Source organism: Pseudopodoces humilis, chromosome 7 (assembly GCF_049639895.1).
Source record: "Pseudopodoces humilis isolate 2021_Gansu_Grassland_sample_001 chromosome 7, ASM4963989v1, whole genome shotgun sequence".
In the NCBI taxonomy this organism is placed as follows: domain Eukaryota; kingdom Metazoa; phylum Chordata; class Aves; order Passeriformes; family Paridae; genus Pseudopodoces; species Pseudopodoces humilis.
Genome location: NC_142206.1, coordinates 39,861,098 through 39,884,007, shown reverse-complemented (window position 1 = coordinate 39,884,007; position 22,910 = coordinate 39,861,098). Strand labels below are relative to the sequence as shown.

The 22,910-nt window shown below is 52.2% G+C and overlaps 1 protein-coding gene across 2 annotated transcripts; it reads left to right on the top strand.

Annotated features, from left to right (window-relative positions):
* Window positions 1–5,577: 5,577 nt before the first annotated feature.
* Window positions 5,578–22,530, top strand: SYNDIG1L (synapse differentiation inducing 1 like). Of its 2 annotated transcripts, none has more exons than XM_088057837.1 (4): window positions 5,578–5,671; window positions 17,378–17,836; window positions 19,056–19,193; window positions 21,106–22,530. In XM_088057837.1, the coding sequence occupies exons 2-4, from the start codon at window positions 17,408–17,410 to the stop codon at window positions 21,154–21,156; spliced, it is 618 nt and encodes a 205-aa protein (XP_087913963.1). In that variant the 5' UTR covers window positions 5,578–5,671; window positions 17,378–17,407; the 3' UTR covers window positions 21,157–22,530. The 2 variants fall into 2 exon arrangements, with proteins under 2 accessions (XP_087913963.1, XP_005520324.1); XM_005520267.3 differs by having other exon boundaries at window positions 20,797–22,530.
* Window positions 22,531–22,910: the final 380 nt, after the last annotated feature.

The following is a 22,910-nucleotide window of genomic DNA, read 5'->3' as shown; positions in this document are numbered from 1 at the left end:
TATGACTTAAATTCAACATAACAGGTTCCAGAAGTGCACAGACAGGCCTCACTCTGCCCTGTCCCAAGCACATCTACATTTTTACAGCTGAAGCTCACTGAGATTTTTTTGTTTCAGGTTACGTGGGAGTACAAATTTGAGGTTGTGTGGTTTTCCCCTTTGATTTTCTTCGTAACTCAGAGTTTTACCTTCAGCAGTTGCAGAATCACAGTGAATCAGGCTAGAAGGACTGTTCTGGGGTCATCCATGGTGGACAAGTTGTCCCACCAGCTCAGCATTTTTAAGAGACTGTTATCTTTCATGGCCAGATTTACCACAAAGTTCTGGCTGCGGGCGAAAACAGCCAAAGCATATGGAGCAGCTATTCTGGGTTTAGAGCTGCTTTGCTTTTCCAGAGCAATGCAAAGCAGCTAGACAGCACACAGGGTTCCCTTCCGTATCCCACTCGTCCTCCAGATGTCTGCAATTTCCCTGAACATATCCCCTACATGATGCAACTGCATCCATACACACCACCTCCTTCTCCCTCCTTGCCCCCTTCATATCCTTGAAAATCCCACTCTGCTCCCCAGCTCTCCCAGCCTACACCACACCTGGCTCTGGTCCAGGACCATCAGCTCTGATGGGGACATTTGGAATTCATGGAGGTCTCTTGTCCTCATAAGGACTTGCCCTTTTCCATAATGGCTTCCGTGTCCTGTCCTCCTAAGGCGACTGTCCAGGAGAATGGGAGTTTCTTACGCTGCGAGGAGCTGGAGATTCTGCCACATACTTTAGGCATCCAGCAAGATTTCATCATTGGAGCAAGGAAAAGGTCACACTGAATATCTATTCACAGCATGTCAACTGGGAGCTTAATTACTGCAGAATTCAGGTGCTTTCCAAAAGTACCACCTACCTCCAACCACTGCGTGCCGAAGAACAGTGCCTGACACCTGAAAACTGCTTCAGCACCACTCACACGGGGTAAGAGGCCCCTCTTTGACATGGCTACATGAGACACTCAGGGCTGTGGGTGATGGGGAGCAAGGGAGGGATAGGAAGGAATTCCCTGTGAATTTTACTGCACTGAAGCATTTTAATCTCCAGCCTCCTCAGAAGACAACGTTTGCTAAGAAAGAGGAAAATGACACTCATTCCAGAAGGATGCTATTCATACATATTGCAAACACAGGCTTCTCAGGAGCTTTCATAACATGTGAGCTTGGAGTTATCTGTGTTTTCAGGTGCTATTCACATCATATCAGAGTCCAGACAAGATCTGATGCTGGGTGCCATGTCTTGTAAGGGAACTGCATCTTATGTGTTTTCTGCTGCCTCCTAAATGGCCAGACTTCCTCATAAACACTTTAAAAACTTCATTCTGCCCTCCAGGGCTTAATGCTTCACTTTTAGAGAAGACTTGGGGTTTTTTAACTGTATTTTTCACATTAAATGATCTGAATCTGTCTTCTAATTGAAAAACCTCAACTTATCCATAACAGCTGAGTCATTACCAACACAGTACTGTAATATTTTTATTATTTTCTGTATCCCTCTATGAAAGCAATCTGACAGCATGTTCAGGGTTTTTTTCCTCACCACTGTACATTAACCAGATGGTTTTCACTCTATTGTCCACAGATACACCCACATAATTTTTTTGCCTTCATGCTTCCAGTTAATTTAGAAACCACTAGTGATTATGAAGCATTGAAGTTGTTCCTTCCAATATGTTTTACTTTCCCCCTGTCCACGCTTAATTTCTTCTCCCATCATGCTGCCAAATTAATTAGCTTTGGGTCATCCCTCTGAAGCTTCTCTCTCGTCTCTAGATTTCACTAATCTGACCATTTTTAATAGCTGCAAATATGACTTTAATCTGCTCGGTGCTCCCTCAGCCATCATAAATAGGTACCTCAAATCCCCCCACATACCAAGGTGCACTGAGTGCCTCTGACATTCTCTTGTCCTGCCTGACATTCTCTTGTCCTGCTGATGCAGTCACCTGAGCAGCAATGACCATGTGGTTTGTTTCCCTTTCATTGTGTTCTCACTCTCTGTTTCTGTTTCTTTGAGGATGCTCTGCAGCTGAGCCCTCACCTTTGCAGAGACCTTCCAGTTATTGGAAGTTATTTAGTGGAGTCTGTCCATTTCTGGCGCGAAATCTTTCATCCCAGCACTTGCTTGTGATTGTTCGGCAGGAGTTCAGGCTTTTAGTCTTGAGTGATCTGGGGGGGTTTTTTTGGCCGTCAATAAAGTAATGTTACCAAATTTGTCATGGCATATTTATCTGTTGCTATGTCTGTAGCTAAATGAGGCATGTGAAGCTCAGAACGTATTGGCAGGCAGATTTTAATGTTTGAGAAAACATCATCAAAAACAAAACCCCACCTTTCCATGCCAGGCAGGCCTGAAACACAAGTATAGCCTTTTCCTCTTGTATTTTATGTCTCCAGCAACATTTTTTCTAATTATTTTTTGAAGAGGTGCATCATTTGGATTGTATAACAAGTCCAATGGGATAGTGCATCAGCTAATATTTAAAGTAATGAGATCTCATTTCCTTCTGCTGGATGGGTTCTCAACAGAGTCCCCCTTGCAGCTGAGAGCAAAGGGCCATTTTGATATCTATTTTCATTTCATTCATCCCAGTGGATGCATAAATACAACAAGAATTTTCAGTGGAGTAGGAGGCTCTGTGCATTTTGCTACATTCCCTTCAGAGTCTGTCCCTTTTCTTTTTCTGGGCAGGAAAGTTTCCAACTGGCAGCTTATCCTCAGTGCCCCAGAAGTGTTTTATCTCTGGCTGACTCTTCTAGGTCACAGAGCCTTTTGCCTCATGTCACCTCCCAGGGACACTGCCCATCTCTAATCTGGACTGAATGGCTGTGGTTATAAAAGCAAAGCCCCAAACCACATCACTCAGGCTGATTTTTGCCATACCTCCACAAACATGTACATATCTATGTATGCGTGCATTTCCCTTAGAGCCGCTCGAGGTTGGAGAGGCTTTGATTTGGGATGCTAATGTCACCTTCTCATTGTTAAAGCAGGAGAAACAGTGCTGCAGCTCTGCTGCTAAGCAGCATATCTGTAAAAGTTGGTGAGGGCTAATCCTCTGCCCAGCCAAGCAACTGCTGCACCTGCATATTAGTCCAGGGATTTGTGTGGCTCTGGTGGAGAATGGAGCAGCCATCCTCAGCTGATGGAAGGAGCTGGCCAGAACCATGCAGGGACAGCTGTGGTGGAGGTGACCACACACACCACTGTGGTAGTGTTGCCTCTGTGAGCTATCCTCCATGCTCCCATCCTTCTGCATGTGGAAAAGCCAAGGAAGCTCACTGGACCTCAGCAAGCCAAGGATGAAGATGCTTCATCCAGAAACTGAGTTTTTCTTTTGCAGACCCCCAGGACAGGGAGAGATGGGGTTTTGCTTCCCTATAACTTCACAGCCCCTCCATCCTTGCCAAGAGGCTGTCCTTGAGGAATGAGGCCTCTTTGCCTTTAATTACCCCATGCTGGCTGGACAGGGCTGCATGGGATCTCATAACTGAGGCAAACAGCAGGACTGGGAAGGAGGCAGTCAGTGGTGGCCACATCTCCATGAGCTCCCAAGGATGTGAGCAGGGCCCTTATGGGGACTTTGACTCGGGAAAGGCGATTGCCACCAAACCTCTGTTCCCACCCATGCGAAGTCCCACTGACTCCCCTGCTTCCTCACAGGGCTGCAGCTCACCCCACACCCACACTATATCTTGAGGTGTGCACAGCCAAAGCTTTACTTCACACCTGCTGGGGTGCTGCTGCAGTTGGAGTCATCAGGGCCGAAAGAACTCCTACAAGTCATCCACTCTGTCCCTGTGTCCCAAGTCACATCCTGAGGCCACTTCCAAAGAATTCTTTTAATCTGGATTGACAGACCTAGGATGGCAGATATGCATAACTTCCTTTACTGCAGCCCTAGTCCTTTCCTCTCTGTCCCGCTCCCTAGGGACATGGAGACAACTATTTCCTTCTTAGATTCCCCTCAAGCTATGCTGGCTGTGTCTGGCCACAGGGACCTGTTTTCCCTGAACATCACTCTGTTCACAGCAGCAGCCTTTGTGCTCTGGCTGACATCCTCAAAGTCAGCTTCCTTGCTGAGGCCCCCAGCCTGGGACTTGCATTCTGGGCTCAAATCCTCCCCAGACCTGTTGGGGATTGCCAACAGTGGGACACAGATATTAACCCCAGGGAGGGAAAGCTGGCCACCTGTCACTGCTTCTTTGGGGAACACATGAACTCCAGTCCTGTTTTTAGCCCACGTAATTCAGCCCTTTTAGCTTTGCAAAAGGGTGTCTCTGCTGCTACTGGAAAGATGTGCAGCTATCTGAGAGCTGGAGCAGAGGGGAGGCTGCCCTGCCTATCTCCATCCCTAGCCAGTGCCCCAGCCCCTCTGCTAATGAATAAAGCCCCTCTTGAGACCCAGCTGCCCTGGTTCATAGCCCATCAGCTGTCAGTTCAGCTCCTGGAAGAAGCTGGGAGGTGTTAGAGACAAGCGCGGTCCTTCAGAAAGTCAGAAGACACAGCGTAGCCCCAAGGGAGCCTCACTGTGGGCTGCAGAGGGTGACAGCTGGCTAGTACTGCTGGTGGACACGGGTGGGTCGCACCTGGGTCTGCCTGCCACGGACTGCTCCTGGCAAAGCAGCACTGGGGAAGGGTGAAAGCAGGCGGCTCTCTGCCGCTCAAGCAGGTCGCTGTGGCTGGACCAGGCTCCAGCCGCGTGTGTATCTGCCAAGAGTCATCTCGGTGCTGGCTGGTCCTGAGGTGGGGAAAACTGTTAGGGGGGACATCCAGGAAGTTTAGGAATAGCAGGGCATCGGTGCAGGGCTCAGGGAGCTGCCGGGGCGTTGCGGGAGCATCACGAGCTCCCCGGGACATTTGGAGGGGTGCGGGGAAAATGGGCTCAGGAAGAACGGGCTGTTGGGGCTGTGGTGTTGACTCTTGCCGTGCCGGTGCAAACCCGGGTTACCTCCGCTGATCGGAACGATACCCAGATGTGTGTGGGGCAAATCAGCCTGCCACCTTACGGAGCAGGGCAGAAAAATGCCTGACTGAGCCAGCAAACGAGCTGGCTGTCCCTGGGGTGCAGCCCCCAGGCCGGGCTGCCGGTCCCCTCAGCACCGGCTCGGGCAGCGAGAAACCGCTTTTATCATTTTCCTTTAAACTCTGCTCGCTGGCACCGGGTCTTTCCTTTGCTGGGGGAGTGGGAAGGGCTGTGCCCTGGGAAATGCAGCGATCCGAAGAGAAAGGAGAGAGTTTGTGCGGTGTTATCGGAAGCAGCAGGAGAGGCAGTCACGTCGGGAGCAGCGGCGCGGCTCCCCTCAGCCAGCCCTCGAGCCGCTGATCGCAGCAGCGGGCGAGCGCGGCTCTGCGGCCGCGGAGGTGAAGCGCGGTCCGGCCGCGGCCGGGGCTCCCCGCCGGCCCCGCGCGGTGTCCCCGCTCTGCCGCACTCCGGCACCGGCCGGGGCTCCGCCGCTCCCGCCGCTCCCCACGGCCGGGCCCGCCGCAGGGCCGCCGGGCGCCCACCCGGCCACAGGCCGCGGCGGGGCCGCCGAGCCGCTGCCGGCCGCCGTCATGCCAGCCGCCGCCTCTCCGCTCCTGCCGCCGGTGCTCCAACTTGGCGGGTGAGCCCTTCCTCGACACGCAGGTAAGGACCCGCGTACGGCTCTCGGGTGGGGGCACCCCCGCTGGCACCCGGGCGGCCGGCGTTCGCGGGGGCTCCGGGGGCTCGTCCCCCGGCTGCTCCGGTGGGATGGCAGCACGTCCCCGGGGAAAGGCAGCCTCACGCCGAGCTCCAGTAGGCGCCGGGGGGGGGGTCAGAAAATATGTTGGGAAATGTAAAGATGAAAGGCTACGACCTGGAGAAACCGGGACAAATTACCTCGTCGGAGGCTCTGGGGTGGCCAAAATGCAAGGATTTCAACCAAAGTTTTGGAGGCCAGATATGTCGGAGCAATTGCAATTGCACCTTGGACCCAGCCTGCCTTCGGGACTCCCTCCCCGGCTGGCAGTTCAGCCGCCGGCTGAAGTTTGGGGGTGGTTTTCCTTCTTCTGAGAAGCCTCAGCAGCCGGCGGGAGCCACGGCACTGCCGGCCACTGCCGGGATGCCGCTGGGCAGGGGAGCAGTCGGGGGACCTCGGTAGATACAGCCATTGACGGTGCCGTGACTTGTGCCAATGACAACGACCTGAGCAGCACCATCTCCCTTTAGCCCTGAGGATGACCTCCCATTTTGTGTCTTTTTGTGCTGTGTGGGAAAAGCCACTCGTTCAGGAGTTTCAATGGGAAGCACTTTCCTTCCCTACCCAGTGCCTGTTTATAATTCCTTCTCTGAAGCTGCTGCGGGTTTTACAAAAGCCATGCTGCTCTCCCAAACCCATTATACTGGGCTGCTTCCTTTGCTTCTGAAAAAAGATAAATTCCCCTTTCATTTAGCTTGGATCTGCCACCAGTAAAAACCCTTTTCCCAGGAGGAAGGTAGCACTATATAAACACCAGAGAAAACCGGAGAAGTGGGGTCTGAGCCTGCCTGCCACACGCAAGGAAAAAAATAGCTTTGGTCTCTGAGGGATAGTTGCTGGTTACTTTGTAGATTGTCAGGAGGAGAAATTACCCAACCCAAAATGCACTGACTGCATTTCTCTGGCAAGTTTTTTGTGTCATAAAAACGGCTGGCAGAGCTAAAGCTTTGGGGAGCTGAATCCACTTCACTTTGTCTCCCTGAGCCACTGTCAGAGGCAGGTAATAAACACCATTATTAAAGAATGAGTAATTTGCTGCAGCTCTAGCACGGTGAATTTGTACGGATCCGTTTTTGCATGGTACCCAACTCCTTCCTGCCCTCAGTCCCGCCTGCAGACATCACCATCACTTGCAGAGAAGTGACCAAATACTCAGAAAAAAAATTTGCCATTAAAATCTATCTCTGCCACCTACAAGCTCCCTGGAACAAGCCCCAAAAGGGCCAATCCTTATGGCAGAGCAGTCCTTGGGCCCCTGGCATGGGCGTGGGCACTTCAGGCCATTTTGGTTTGTCTGCCCCCCCTCACAGCCCCTCTGCTTGTGTTGGCATGTACTCACATCTTTCCAGGACCATCTTTGAGTTCACCAGGTAGTCCAAAGCTCTGCCCCTTCTGACCCCCTTTTCCTGCCCAGTTTCTAAAGTTCCGGATCTGAGCCTGAGACTGGCAGATACCACTTGCAGGAGCTGTAAGTCCATTGCTGCTTTCAGGGTGGTAATTTCAAGCAAAGTCATCAGACAGAATTTCTCTATTTGTAGATGTAGGAGATGGGCAAGTGATTGACTTTTCTGAGTGAAGGGCCAAGGAACAGCATTAGAGAGGAAAAAATCCATTACGGGTTTCCTCCAAATTGTCCTTCTGTTGCTGTTTCACTGTCAAGTGAAAAAGGCAGCAAACCAAACACTTTGCTCAGCCTGGAAGGAAGGGCTACAATGATCCCCAGTGTTTCTTGGGTGCATCACTTAAACCAGCTTCCTTTTGGAGTAAAACACTTCAGGCATATTTTGAAAACCAGAGTTGGTTTCAGGATTTGTCCCCAAGCTATATGTCTGGAAGCTCAACAGCTGGTGTGAAAAATTGGCCCAAAGCACACCAGAGATTCAATGCCATGTCTGACAGCCACACTGGTGCTGCTCCTGAGATGGGCAGAGATTTCTCTGCAAATCCTTCCTGCTCTCCATGACTTCCGTGGTGGCAGGGAAGGACAAGAGGGTGACACTGAAGCTTGTCCCCACCCAGCAGGAACACGGTGGCAGGGAAACACCAGCAGAGCGTCCTTGCTCAGCCCACAGTGGGCCAACAGTGCAGCTCACCCAGTGCACAGCTGCCTCTTTCAACACACTGACTCTGGATGGGTGCAAGAAGCAGGCTGAGTCCTATCCCAGGGGGCTGGTGTCATGGGCTGGGAAGAGAAATGGGCCAGGAAGAAATGGAAAGCATCCATAGAGCAAATAAAGGAGCAGTCCAGAGGGCACCTCAGCAAGGTGACTCGATGAGGTCATGGAAAAGAAAACGTGATATTATTTTGTAACAGCTGTTTCCATACCATATGGAAGAAAATTTAGCACTATCCTCTCCATCATCCTGGAGTCTGATACTGTGGGATGGACAAGGGTTGTGGGATGGCTGGGGGCAGCTGCTGCCTTTCCTCTCATTATATTCCTGATGATAGAATAAACCAGTGTGAACTGCTCCTTCTCAAACTCAGAGGGAATGTCTCCACTTGAGTATTCTTTGGCAATATGGAATTTTGGAATATGGCAGAGACTCTCAACATCTGGTTTGGATTGCACTTTTTGACCCAAGTAATAATTTTAACACCTTGAAGTTTGTCTGGGTCTGCAGATGTTTGCCAGATGGGAACACAGCAATCCACTTATTTGCTGGACCAGGAAATCATCTTACTGCTGATAAATACACACTGATTTTGGAAACTTTGGGTTTGGAAAAGTAAGCTAGAAAAGTGTCATCTCCACAACTTAAGTTCATTTTTAAAGACAGAGCGGGTCATTGGCAGATGAATTAAATATCTGAACTACAGAGGAGCCTCGTGAATCCCCAGGAGAATCAGGACACAGGAAGCAAGGTGGGAATAGCCCTGAGCTGAAGGCAGGGAGACATGGATAAAACAAACAGGGCAGTGGGGAAAGGAGGGTGCCGCATGCGCTAGCCTTCAGGGTGCTAATGAATCATTTGAGTATGGATATGTTCTAAACAGAGATAAATGAGCAGTCCTTAACAGACTCTTTACATTGCCAACTTCAATTGATAAGTGGGACTTTCAGGGAGATGTGAGGATGGAGTTAGGTGCTGTGGCTAAGCCTCTCTATTAACAAGCCACGGCTGTGAAGGGGAGGACATCTTTCTGTGCCCCCAACAACTGCTGCCAGTCCCTTGAGTGCTACGTCCCTGTTCCCATTTTGGTCTTGGATGGTACAAATCTCTTACCTGGAAAAAAGCCAGGTCCCATCTGCCTGACCACTTCTGTGCTGGGTGTCAGGACATTGAAGGGAGATCATCCCTGGAACACAGACCTGCCCATGGTCCCAGGCTGGGCTTCAGGGCCAAGGGGAGCGCGGCTGGTCCTGGAGGGGAGCATGAGGCACATGTCTGCTCCAGCACAGGGTACTGATGCTCTCAGAGTGGTCTCTGGGGAGGATAGGGTGCAGGGACCCATGGTTAACAGCAGCTGTGAATGGCCTGTGGGACTTCATGAGCAGAAGAGCCTTGAAGTAGTACTCAAGTATGATGGTACTGGAGAAAAGGGTATGGGTAAAAGTGCCTGCTTGGAGAAGAGCATGAAGCCATTTAGGAGAACCACTGTGTTCAGTTCAATACTGGGTATAAATAGTGACAGAGAAAACCTGATGTGAAATCGAGGACTGTAGTCATTAGCAGAGAAAAATCAGCCATGAGCAAAATCACAATCTGCCAGCAAGAGTTTCTGTGCCTCTTCCAGCAGCAGAGAGAATGTCTTGATAGTAAACACATCTTGAGGGACCTTTGTGAGCAGTCCAGTGGGATACTTGTTGTCCCTTTGGGTACCAAGCAAGGAGCCTGATCTAGGGTGAGGGATTGGGCTGCCTCTGTGCTGGAAGCATTGGAGCCCAGTGCTAGTGAGTTTGGTTTTCAGTGGCTCTGTACACATGGATGTTTCCAAGTAGGTTTTATAGATTGAGGGCAGGATGCCAATGCCCCTCTCTCCAGAGAGCAGTCTTAGGGTAATTCCTTAGGGCCTGAGATGAGGAAGAGAAGGTTGAAGCCCAGACCCAGTCTGAGCTTATGTTTCTCCAGGATAGTGATTTAGATGCTGTAGCAGGCAGGAGAATTAGTCTCCCCTGACCCTGGTCTGGTATTTTTTGGCTCAGATGAAAAGTGAGAGCCCAACAAGCCTCCAAACTTGTCTTCACTGGCTGATTCCTCAAAGGGCTGGAGATGCTGACAGTCCCATCAGTGACCACACCTGGGAGTCATTGCCCTGACCTCCACTGCCTCCCAGCAACCCTGCTGAGTCCCCATACAGGAAAGTGAAGAAGCCTCTGGTGAGAGCATTCCATCAGCTTTGTTTGGCATCATGTGCCCCTTTAAAGCCCCTCACAGGGGCTTATTGTTGAGGGTGCTGCAGGGCTGGTGGTTTGTTTGGGTACAAATCCATCAGGAGTGCTGTGAGGCTGAGGACTGTCCCAATGTGGCTGTTGGAACCTTCAGAACTTGCCCATCCCTGATCTTGTCCTGGTCCACTTCCCTGGCCCAGTGCTGCCAGCCAGGTTACCCACTCTGCTCTGCCTCAGCTGGGCACCCCATGACCACTCTCTGCCCTCCAGCTCCGGGCCAGCTGCTGGAGTAGCTCCCCTACGCTGCCCGTTCTCCTCCCTGATCCCACGTGCACAGGACAGCCTGCAAAACTTCCGACAGGCGCCTCATTTACTTGTTTACGTCTCCTGCTTAAAAAAGGGGATGCCGAGAGAGTCCAAACCTGCTAATTATACACCTAGCCACCCACACCACCATGTGCTTTATCGCCATCACCTCCGTGCTTCCTTCTTCCCGCACCACCTGCTCGATGAGCCCTTCCCGTATCTCTCGTGCCTGAGGGGCACGGCGAGGTTCGTCCCGGCGAGCCCGGTGAGCTGAGAGCCCGGGCCCGGGCCGAGCTCACGCTGGAGAGCCAAGGCCAGCCATGGGGCCTTGGGGCGCTGTAGCCGTCCCCAGCCATTTGGACACACACGCACCGGGCCCGGGCTTTGCCCGCAGGCGCCGTCCGGGCCCCGCGATGCTGAGAGTGGGGAGCGGCCGGGCCCCACGGCCGGGGCTGTGCGGGGCTGTGCGGGGCGGTTCGGGCTGTGCGGAGCAATGCGAGGTGGTTCGGGCATTGCGGGGCGGTTCGGGCTGTACGGGGCGGTTCGGGCAGTGCGGAGCAATGCGGGGCGGTTCGGGCAGTGCAGGGTGGTTCGGGCAGTGCGGAGCAATGCGGGGCGGTTCGGGCAGTGCGGGCTGTGCGGGGCGGTTCGGGCAGTGCGGGGCTGTGCGGGGCGGTTCGGGCAGTGCGGGGCGGTTCGGGCAGTGCGGGGCTGTGCGGGGCGGTTCGGGCTGTGCGGGGCGGTTCGGGCAGTGCGGAGCAATGCGGGGCGGTTCGGGCTGTGCGGGGCGGTTCGGGCAGTGCGGAGCAATGCGGGGCGGGTCGGGCAGTGCAGGGTGGTTCGGGCAGTGCGGGGCTGTGCGGGGTGGGTCGGGCTGTGCGGGGCAATGCGGGGCGGTTCGGGCAGTGCGGGCTGTGCGGGGCGGTTCGGGCAGTGCGGGGCTGTGCGGGGCGGTTCGGGCATTGCAGGGCGGTTCGGGCAGTGCGGGCTGTGCGGGGCGGTTCGGGCAGTGCGGAGCAATGCGGGGCGGTTCGGGCAGTGCGGGCTGTGCGGGGCGGTTCGGGCAGTGCGGGGCTGTGCGGGGCGGTTCGGGCAGTGCGGGGCTGTGCGGACGGCGCGGCGGGCGCCGCGCGGAGCGCCGGGGACACCTGGTGGCCGCCTGGCGAGCGCCGGACGCGGCGGAGGCGGGGGACACGGCAGGCAGGAGCTGCATAGCCTGTGTGCAGGCACTCCGGTGCCAAGCTGGGTGCTGCCGGGACGGCTGCCGGGAGGCGATGGAGTTCCCACTGCTCCCCTGTTGATGGGATGCCCACGGGCAGAGTATGCAGATTGCTGGCACCGCAGCTGGGGACAGGGAGGGGAGGGAGCCCCAGCCCTGTAGAGCTCCTGGAACGGCTTCTCCCTGCCCGGCTCTTCCCTGCCAGCCCCAGGGATGAATTTGCTGCTCCCTACCATTAAGAGCGACACCTTAGTTCTGAGCATAGCTGGGTCAGAACACTGCCACAAAGAAACATTTTTATCAGAGACAATAAAGACCCGATTTCCACCTGGAAATTGCCCAATTTGACTTGTGATCCTTTAAAAGAAGCCCATCACATCCCAATTCTCAGAGCAATTTAGTCTCTGTTGGAGCCAGCAGCCCTTTGGTACCGGCTTTCCACCTGTCAGGAGATCAGAACAAGCATTTTATTCACTCCTTTCCAGCTCTATCAAACCAGCTGCATCAAAGGTGTGAATCAGATTCTCTACATCACAAATGCCTCAGCTATCCTCCCTCTAATCCAAGTTCAGAGGCTTTGTGTCACCTTCCTTCCCTCCTGGTCCTCACCAGCTCTTTCTCCTCCAGCAGCTTCATGGTCCTTTCCTTCTCCATGTCGGTGGCCAGGGTCCAGCTCTCTGTCTGCCTCAGGTGTCACCTTGCTTCCCCTGCTCCATGCTTCTTGCTCACTATTTCCCTTCTCACTGCTGTTCCTACTTTGCTCTTTTGTTTCTCTGGGTGCCAGCTTTGCCAGCCTCATTGGGGCTGTCATATCTCTCCACCCTTCCCTCCTGTCCCACACTGAGACCTGCCTCCCCCACATCACCCCTCTGACCTTTCCAGCCCCCAGGCCACCTCACCTGATGCTCATGCCACAGCAACCTTTCCCAGGAGTGGTGAAGACTTTGTCACACCCCAGGGATGAGCAGCCCCTCAATCTGCATGCTGGTGCTGTGCCCAAGACAGAAGCAGTGGTGTCAGATGAGCACCCATGGGAGCTCTTCAGTGTTGGCTGGAGCAAAACTGATTACTGCAGTCATGTCTGTGGGGCTGATGAAAGCACTTCCTTCTCCCCTTGAGCTGTGGTTCACCCTGCAGGGCTCAGGGCTGAGACATGCCAGGTATCCAAGCTGCTGCACAAGCTCCTATGGCTGAGAGAGGGCTTTGGTCCATTCCTGCCAGGCACATTGTCCATGAGCTTTCACAGCCCTTCCTTCACCCCCCTCTCCAAAATGGCAACTGCCCAAGTGATGCTGTGCCTTTGCTTCTCAGCAGCCTTTCTGAGATGCTTTTCTCTTGGGCAGAATCACAAGCTTGGATGCCCAGAGGCAGAGGTACTGTGTCCTGCCTGGACCTGAGCCTCTGCTGAGAAGATCTAAAGCACCTCCTGAGAGCTTCTAGGAAGATCTGGACTCAGGGACAAGTGCTCAACAAATCTCCTATGCTTTGTTTCCTCTTCCATCAGGAGTGGGTCCACATCTGTACTGGGGCTATGGCTGCTCTACCTGGCCATGGTGCTTGACCATCAGCTGGATCAGGAGCAGGCATTCACAGTGTCCCCTGCCCTCAGAGTAGCCAGGGCATGGCAGTGCAGCGGGACACCAGTACCTGATGGCACCAACCTCCCCTGCTGCTGTCCTGAAGGGGAAAGCCTTCAGCCAGGGTGGGCTAACATCACACTGGAGTCTGGGGACATGCAGCACAGCCACAACCTGCTAAAGAGCCCGGGGAGCAAGGCAGAGTGTTTGTTTGACAGGGCAATTAAATGATGATTGATTCCTGGAACAGCTACTTAATTCATCATTAACTGGCTTATCATAGCCGGCATGTGTGCCAAGGGTCCCTCTGAGAACTGCCTCAGGGGATGTGGTGTGGAGGTGAGATCTGTGAAATACGAAGCTAAATTTGCTACCTCCTTATTTTGGCTCGTTTTACCCAGTACTTGCTTTAAGAAGCTGAGAGTACACAACACAGCTGTGCATTTCCCACTCTACTGGGGACTGCTGCAACAGGGCTGGGGAGTGTGGGGGCCCTGCTCAGCCAGCTGGTTACAGGAGCAGCCGTGCACAGGGGGAGGCAGCTCGCTAGGGAGCCAGCAGCTGTCAGGCAGCAGCAGAGCTGCAGCAATGGTTCAGCTCAACTAGGGCACCGCAGTCTGCCTCCTCCCAGCTGTGCCCAAGGTGTGCATGTGTGCTTGTGTGTGCACATCCTCCCTGTGCACCATTACCTGCTGCCAGTACTGCCCGGGCTAGCCTCATGGGGCTAATGGATATCCACACTATCCAGTCTTGCTGGTAATCAGGACAGAAAATGGTCGATCTGTGACAATTTGTCTTTTACTGCTTTCTTGCTTTCATCTTCTGACTTCATTCCTCTTTCCCCAAGCTTGGTTATTAACAGGCTTGCTTTATCACCAGGCTTATTTTATTACTAGGCTTCCTTTTTTAAGTCCCCGCGTGGCTAAATTCCCTGTAGGATTCAGATAACCCAAATGGGGTTTGGGGACAACTGCAGGGCTGGTCTGACTCTCTCCTTCCCTGTGCATGTGCATACAAGGGCTGGTGCTCACCTTCCATTCCTTCTCTAATGTCATCCCTAGAGGCTTGATGGCCCTTGTCTCTGCAAACTCAGACCATTCAGTACATGTTCTCTATGTGATGTGCTGATCTCAGTGACTGAGGAGTGGGAAACATCTCTAATCCCTCTGGTAGTGGGACTCTTTCACACCTTCACTGCAGAGGAAGGTTTCAGCCTGGCTGCTTTCCAGCAGGGCTGAGCACACTGCTGTAAATATGTTGTGACACTGGCCCTCACTGTCCCCTCCCTACTGCTGACAAATGCCAGGACTGGGCATGAAGCATGCAGTTGGTGGCTCCTTTGCTTATTTATCAGAATCACTGTGAGATTTTCTTCTGCGCTTTTCCTCTTGTCCCTGCAGTCTCCCAGGGAGAGCATCAGTCCCAACTCCCAAGAGTGGAAGGCAGACGGGAAAAGAGATTTTAGTACAGGTAAATCTTTTATAATTCCAAAGGGTACAGGACTAGCACAGGCTAAATTCTTCTAGCTGTAGTTCTGCCCTGTCCATGCTTTGTGCAGCAGCTTCAGGATCCTGGCTCTGCTCTAAGGACAGTTTGAGGGACCAGAGAGGTTTGAGCTCACCCCAGTTTCCTGGGATGAAGCCTCACCCCTGCCCAGCCCACATTCACAGACTTCCCCATACTTCAGGAGTTTTTTCCCATGATTTCTTTTGCTATCCACTGTTGCTCTTCCAAGATATGTTCTCCCTAGGATGTTTGCTGCCTGCAAGCCCTCGGTGCCTCTTCCCCACAGCCCAGGTCAGTGAGACACCTCCCACTAGCCCTTCTAGCATCCTTTGGGACTCAACAGAATCCATGTCCAGCAGCAGTCCAGCAGCATAGATGCACTCTTCCCACACTGGTTCCCTGGCACCTCCCAATCAGCCTTTTAGGTTTCCTATTCCTCCCAGCTCCTTTCCCTTCTTTCTCCCTCCCACGCTGTTTCCCAGAGCTTGCGACTGTGAACGTATGGCTTTTCTGTGCGGCTCTGCTCCTTCTCCAGCCTGTTGCTGAGGACCCAAAGTGAGAAGCACAGCAACTTCACACAGGAAGCACCTGCTGCCCAGTGGCCAGCAGCCTGCCCGCAGTCCGTCTGCTGGTGTTTCTCAACACATTTGGAACTGACTCCCTTCAGCAGTTCTCAGCAAGATCCCACTCCTTCCTACCCTAACTTGCTCCCAGAATCATTTCTTGAGATAAGGCTTGGATGCTGTACTAAAACTGTCAATTTTCTCTCTCTAGCACTGGGCTCCTGCTTTCGCTGCTGCTCTCAAATGACACTTGGTGACTGGTCTGTCCTTACTGTTTTGTTAAAAATTAAGTTGTTTTATTAGAAATCTAATTTGCATGTTAAGGTAAGCAAAGAAGAGGATCATGGTTTCCTTGCCTGAAAACTGGGATGCAGCTTTGAGCTTCTCTGTGTCTATGCAGAAAATAAAACCATCTTTGCTACAAATATGCATCTCCCTTAAATATTTTGAAAATACTTAATGGCCATCTGCTGCACAAGCCATTACTGATTTTATAAGTAAAGTGGGAGACTGTCAAGGCAGGGGGTGGTTTTGGGAAGGGAGAAGTGAAGTGCATTCACCAAAATGCAGTGTTTTAGCAGCACGAGAGGGCTTTTGAACAGTTCCATTTTCCTGAGCAGATTTCCAGAATGTGATGGCCACTGCCTGAAACAAAGCCATTGGACAGGTCCATTTAAAACCATGCACGGCTCCCAAACCTGCATGATGTGGTAGAGTTTGGCCAAGGAAACGGGACCACCTCAGCTCCTCACTCTCTAAAATCTTCAGTTCCACTATTTCTATTTTCTTTCTTGAGATTTAAGCCAAGGTGATGTGCTGTCTGTCAGAAAACCTAGTGCACCTCAGGGACTCTTACAGCAGGAGGAAGTGTGACCCTGCTACACAGCATCCTGCAGAGGAGTCAGTGACCAAGGTCTCTAAGGAGGACAGCAACATTTGAGGTTGCAAGGCAATAAAGTGGCATGGTCTGGGAGCTGGGAAAATGCTAAAGAGATGGTAAAACCTGGGCTCAGGTAGTGAAGAGGGCAAAGTAATTGTTTCTCTCTCCTGAGAATGCTGATGTTTCACTGCACTTTTTCTTTGTTCCAAGGTGGGTTGGGAAGCCAAAATAGTAAATACTCCTCTGAAGGAAAGGGGTGGAAGTATTTCCTCTGAGTAATTTTCATGGGGAAAAAAACATGAGAGCAGTACAAGGTTTCAGCACTCTGAAATGGAGGAAGGGAGAGGGAGGTGAATTTCCCTGAGGAAGAAACCCATGTTGACATTTGTAGCTGAGGATTTCATTTGGACTCAGCATTTTCTGAAGCTGGTGGCCCACAGCCAAAGCTGTCTGGCTGCCACTGTGCCCAGGGGTGGAGCTGGTTTAAACAGCACTTTGATGTGATGGATCATTTACTTAAAATATCATCATTTCAAAATGGACTGAGCCCCATGGAGTCTCTCCTTTAATCACCACATCTTTCCTTTCCTTTTCACAGCTGGCTGAGCATCCAACACTCCCACCCCAGCCTAAATACCACCTCCATGTCCTCACAGCAGCCCCCTGGCTTCCCTTGGTGGCTCACTGGGGCCAGCCCCAGCTCAGCCTTGGATGAGTCCTAGAGAACTTCCTGCGAAAGCCGGTTAGGTGTATGTGTATTGTCCAGAGGGATATAAATTCACCCTGCAACCCTCTCCTTTGGGAAGTCAGGGAGGCTCCTCGAGTGTCACCTCTCCTCGAGATTGTCAGTCTCTTATCTACTTCTGTGCTGTCAGTCATTGTCACAGCACACATTATGAACCAGCAGAAATGATGCAGTAGGTCCTTTCCTGTCAGGCTGCACAGGGCCAGCTTAAGACGCATTATAGATACAGCAAGCCCTCATGTTAATCCAGCCTGAATCAGATCACCTTACTACAGGGCTGCATCCTTATCTTGCTCCCAGCTGGGGAGATAGCATTCAAGCTGTGCAGAGGTGGGGAGGGGTCTTGTTCTCTCCAGTATCACCAAATTTTTCTGTTCCCACTAGCCTCTCAACATTGGCTGTTGCATGGGTGAAAGGCTTTTCTGCTCCCTTGCCTTGCTGAAATAACAGCCTATTCCCTCCTACCTGCTCTGCTCCTGCAGGATCTCCCCACCACCACCACTGCTGGCAGCATGGAAAGTGTGCGTGAGCTCCAAAACCCACTCTTGGCCAAATCCAATGGCCACCTTCGCAGCAGCTATTCTTACCACCAGCATCACAGCCAGGACTACCCCAGTCATCGCTGCCAAGGGAAACTGTATTCCTACATATTCCAAAACACTGGTGGTGCCAGGACTCACCAGCTGCTGGATGCCAGTTCCCTGCAGCTGGCTGTCGAAGCTTTGTACGGCCCCAGTTTCATCCTCGTGAAGGATGAGACTGCTCTCAAGGCCAAGGACAGCAAGATGGAAAGCTGCGAGACCACTTTTACAGAAAGCAAAGAGTCTCCATCTGAAGCTCCTGAAGGGCATGAGGCACAAGGGTCCTGCCTGGTAGAGAGTGACATCCGCATCCAAACTGTTTCCTATGAGGTGGAGGAAGAGGAGCTCCAGGAGTATGAGGTGAGCTTGGACAGGTGGGATAGCACTAAACTCCTGTGGTCATTCTTTCTGGTCATTGACTCAAATTCTTGAAAATTTATTGTCCCTTCTTTACCCAGAACTCCCCCAAAAATCCTACCACCTCCTGCCTCACCACCCTTCCTGTGCAACCAGTATTTCTTCTTCCTATCATTTCTGCTCCTTTTTCCTCACTGCTGACCTCAGGAGGTCAGCTTCCCTAAGAGCAGCCTGGCTGCCTGCTGCTGGGAGCAAAAGGGGTGTTGGTCTCTGCAGGACCCTTGGGAAATGGGAATGCTTTGACAAGGGTAGCCTGCTGCTGCTGTGGCACTCGAGCTAAAGAGAAACAGCAATTCTTTCATAACAGCAAAATCCACATGCATGATGGCAGCAGCTGAGAGAAAGCTTTATATACATAAAGACAGGATGAATCCTGCACAGGAAGAACGAGAGCTGACAAAGCAGCCTCGTTGCTGTGTTGTTCCCTGCTATGGCTTAAGCAGTGGTGCCAAGGCTGGGAAACATCATCCAGGATCTTGAGAGGTGGGAGAGGATCCCAGAACTCACTGGAGCTGATGCCTGATGACCCAGCACAGCTCTGCTTCTTTCGGTGTTGGTGATGTAGCCTGCTCAGGTGGCAGCAGGGACGTCCCCACCTCTGTGTCCCTTCCCCACCAAGACACATCACTTGCAGGGGGGTCTGAGGCTGGCCCAGTGGTGCCCAAAGGCAAGGGGGCTCAGCACAGCCACTGAGCAGTGACTCTCGAAGGGGACAGGGCATGCTGCCCCTGCAATGTCACTCCACTTCAAATGCTTTCCCTCACTTCCTAAATTAGTCTAGCAGGATATTGATCTACTTGTCTCTAATGGGGATAAGTCACTTTGTTTAAGTTTTTTTAAGCTGACAAACAGTCAGTTCTGCCAAAGCTGAAGATATTTCAGTTTAAGACACTCTAATGCAGGGAAATCCCAGACCCCCAGCATTTGCTCTGGCAGGAAGCCGAGAATCCATTTCACTCTTGAATTTGCTGAGCTATGTTGTTCCTCATCAAACCATGCTGAAGAGTCTAAAATATTTTTGAAATTTACTCCTTGAATTTGCCAGTGGGAATTGTATGAGAACATGACGGGATCAGGAGAGAGTGGGAACTGGGAGGCGAGGTGCTGAGATGCAGAGCGGCACGGGGAGGTGGGCATGTGCTGAATCCATCTGGTTTTGCAGAGCGACTCCTCCAGCGACAGCGAAAGCGAGGATAATTTCCTGATGCTCCCCCCCCGGGACCACTTGGGCTTGGCCCTTTTCTCCATGCTGTGTTGCTTCTGGCCCCTGGGGATTGCTGCCTTCTACTTCTCTCAAGGGGTAAGGAATGCCTTTGCTTGCCTGCATGTGCCAAGTGCTAAAGCAAGGGCCCTGAAAGCCACAGCGGCCCATGGAGGTGACCAACACCTTTCTGAATCTAAGGCTCACCTCTGTGCCATGGCCATAACTCTGAGGGTTGAGACAAAGGGTGCTCCTGGATGTCTCCACAGTTGTTACGGGATTGGAGCCCCTCCAGTTCTGGTGTGGATTACTGGAGGTCAGGCTTTTCCTTTGGGTTTTCTGGAAGTTATTTAGGGAACTGGGGCTCCTCTTGCCCCCTTTCCCAGCTTCTCACCCTCCATCCAGGTTCAGGAAAATGGCGTTTTCCTACCTGTCCTCCCATTCTCCAGTAATGTGAAGGTTCTACACCACAACCCAGACTGACGCAGCTCATGCCACAGGAGCCAGGCTGCTCTGGGGCTGGACACAAAGGGGAGCGTATTGTCCACAGCTCCTCTCTTGTGCTTGTTCCTGATGCACATTGGCTAACCTGTGGGAGCCAATGCCAGGCTGGCAGAGGCTTGAGAGGCAATGTCCCTCAGGCTGCAGCAGCTCAGAGGAGCTGCTGAGTCCTTGAGGGTTTAGCCCAGAGCCTGGGCTCACTTACATTGCTATTGACCCAGAATAATTCATGCAGAGCCAGGGGATTTACTCCACAATTGCATAGATGCTGCTGTACCAAGAATAGATGGGAGAGGCATTAAGAAGTTAAATCAAGAGGATAGGAACAGAAGTGGAAAAATATATTACATGAGTGCCTGGCACAGAGCTGGTGAGAGGCAAGGGAAGCATTAATTGATTAGGACCCCAAGGAGCAGTTGATTTTACAATTTTCCACATAGTGCAAGATAGCACAGTGCACTCTCCACCTGATGCTGTAGGTGGGGCAATTTATATCTAGCTCCGTTTTCTATAATTACCCCCTTTGTTCACTCACTGAGGCAAGGACCATATCTTTGTTTGGTGTCTTTTCACATTGAGTGCATTGGTGCCCACTGGCAACTTAACTCAAGTAGTAGGTAAAAACTAGAGCAGCTTGGAATATGCCCTGAGCACTCGGAGAAGCTGGAAGTTGCCATCCTTTTCCAGAGTGATGAGGATCTGTCTCCACTGCTGTTTTCATCAGCCCTTCAATAGCAAATAGACTTCAGCTGAAAACACCATGCAGGAAAAATCAGGTGGCAGCACAGCTGGACCAACAGACTGTGCCATCAAGAGTCAGCTCCGAGCCTAGGCACTTCTCGTTACATCTCTGTGTAGGGTGCACTGGTATCTGGTCGGTACCAGACAGCCATCACCCTGTGCACTGAGGCCTTACAAAGGTGCAACCACTCACAGCTCTGGCTGTGTGCACACATAGGTGCTGTCAGAAGTAGCTGAAGCCCATGCTTCCCTTGGAGGCAAAATCCACCGGGAAATGTGTGCAGGTGGCACTGCTGTTCTGAGCCCTCCCAGGCTGACAGACACCTTGCTGTCTGTCCCCAGCCTCCCTGGGGCGCAGTGGCCAGACAAAAAAGCACTGACCCAGTAATGAAACAACTGCATGCTGGTTAAAGGGCAGGTTGGTACAGCTCTGAGCAACAAGCATTTCTTCTCCTTCCAGACCAGCAAGGCTGTCTCCAAAGGAGATTTTCATCTGGCCAGTTCAGCTTCCCGCCGAGCTCTCTTCCTTGCCGCGCTCTCCATAACCATTGGCACAGGAGTGTACATCGGGGTGGTGGTGGCACTGATTGCTTATCTCTCGAAGGGGGGCCACGTGTAGCTGCCACCTGCATGTCACTGCCATCCCTGGCCGCTGACCCTTCTGGGATTGAGCTTTCCTGTGGAGCACAGAGCACCAGTGCCTGCAAGGGCTGCTTGCACAGCAGGGCCCCAGCATGGATGTCCTGTGCAGGTTTTCTTCCTCTTTCAGACAAACAGTAGACCCCTGTTCTCCCTGAGGCTGTGGCGTGCAACCATCTAACAAAGGGAATTGAGCACCAGCCTGGCTGATGGGACAAGGAGGAGCACATTTGCCTGGTGGAAGATATGCAGGAGAGAAACCACATGCTGCTGCTGCTGCTGGGCTGGTGCGACCACCCTGATTTGGGGCTACAGCTTCCCTTCTCAGCCCCGCAGCTGGGAGATCCGTCACTTGCCCAGGCTTGGCCCATGAAGGGTACACACAGGGAGAAGAGGGAACACAGTGCCAGGCAATGACTGCTGCTTCTTCTGGGAGGCCAGAGTCCTGGTGGGGTCTCATGACTTCTGTGATGGGGATGACATTCTCACTTCAGTGCCGTGGGGCGGCCTGACCCCTCAGCTGCAGTGAAGTAGGAGGACAGAGCACGGAGAAAACTAAAAGGCGTGCTCTCTGCATCCCTCTGCAGACAGACCCCTGATCCACGGGAGAACACCCCAGTTGCTGGTCTATCCCAAATCAGAAACAAGGAGGAAGGCAGGCTGGTGGTTGCACAGCATCTCTCCCATTGTTGGCACAAGCTGGTAAAGACAGCAAGGTTTTCTCTGTGTTAATTGTGACTGCCATGATGATCCCAAGTCAGAGCCCTCATAAGGTTGCCGTCTCGGAGTGCTGGGCCCTCAAAAGATTTGTAATGGAAATCTCTACCTACGAAGTGTCCTGGGAAGGGTGCTGGCCTGAAGGATTCCATTCCTTCTACTAGGTCAGGGCCCTACACACAAAGAGGGATTGAAAGAAAAGGCTGACAAAACCTGCAGAATCTGGGGTAGGAGTGCTGTTTATGAGGGGATGAGATCCAGAGAAGGAAGAGATGTGGAAGGAGCATGAGACACAGGGTGACCTCAACACACTCCTTCTGATGCCTTGGAGAGAGGAATCTCCATCCATCCAAAAGCCTCTGGTAACAAGGAAATACCAAGTATCCCCCCCACACATCTTACTTTTGCATATTTGTATATTGTCAGCAACACATTAAATGCTTCAGAGGTGGGTATGAAGGCAATGGTTGCCCCAAAGGGCTGGCATTAAGAAGCTATGCCTCACCCCCCGCCCTCCAGCATCTGCCTTTGACCATCCCTCCTCTCTCTGGTTCCCCTGTTGCCTCTTTTTCCCATGTGCAGGAGACTGCAGGCAGACTCTGGGCATCTCTCACCCCCTTCCCAGAGTTTCTGGGCAGGCTGCAGCCAGCTTTGCAAGAGGTGCAGCATGTTCTTCCAGCTGGGTGCCATTGAAATGTACATTTCATCCTAAAGAAGCATGTTAATGTCTGCAATTGCCATTGTACTTGAACCATAAAAGAGAAGCGCATCAGAGGTCTGTACAGAAGCTGGTCTGAAAGTTCCTATTATGTTTTTTAACATGGAAGAACTAATAAAAAAAGCAGGAGAAAAGACTCTGTTTACAATAACGTGGAGCTGGCTATCAAAGAGGCAAGTTTCACGAGAGTGCTGCACTCACTTAAACCTGGAACTGTTTATGCTGTTCCTAAAGGAAGTTATAATCTAGCTGGTGTCTGGGTATCTTGGAGGGAGATGTATTTCAGCGTAGATCACAGTGGGCAAATACCACTGAGAGCAGGATGGTGGTGTAGGCTTTTCTTTCCCTGTATAGCTGGACAAAAACTAGGGAGAGAGACCAGAGCATCTGTGTGTAGTATAAGCATGAAACCTACTTGAAGAGGGGCAGAAGAATACAAACATCAGGAGGAAATAAGCAGGTCTTGCTTCTGATGATGGACAGAGAGGCAGAATTTGCAG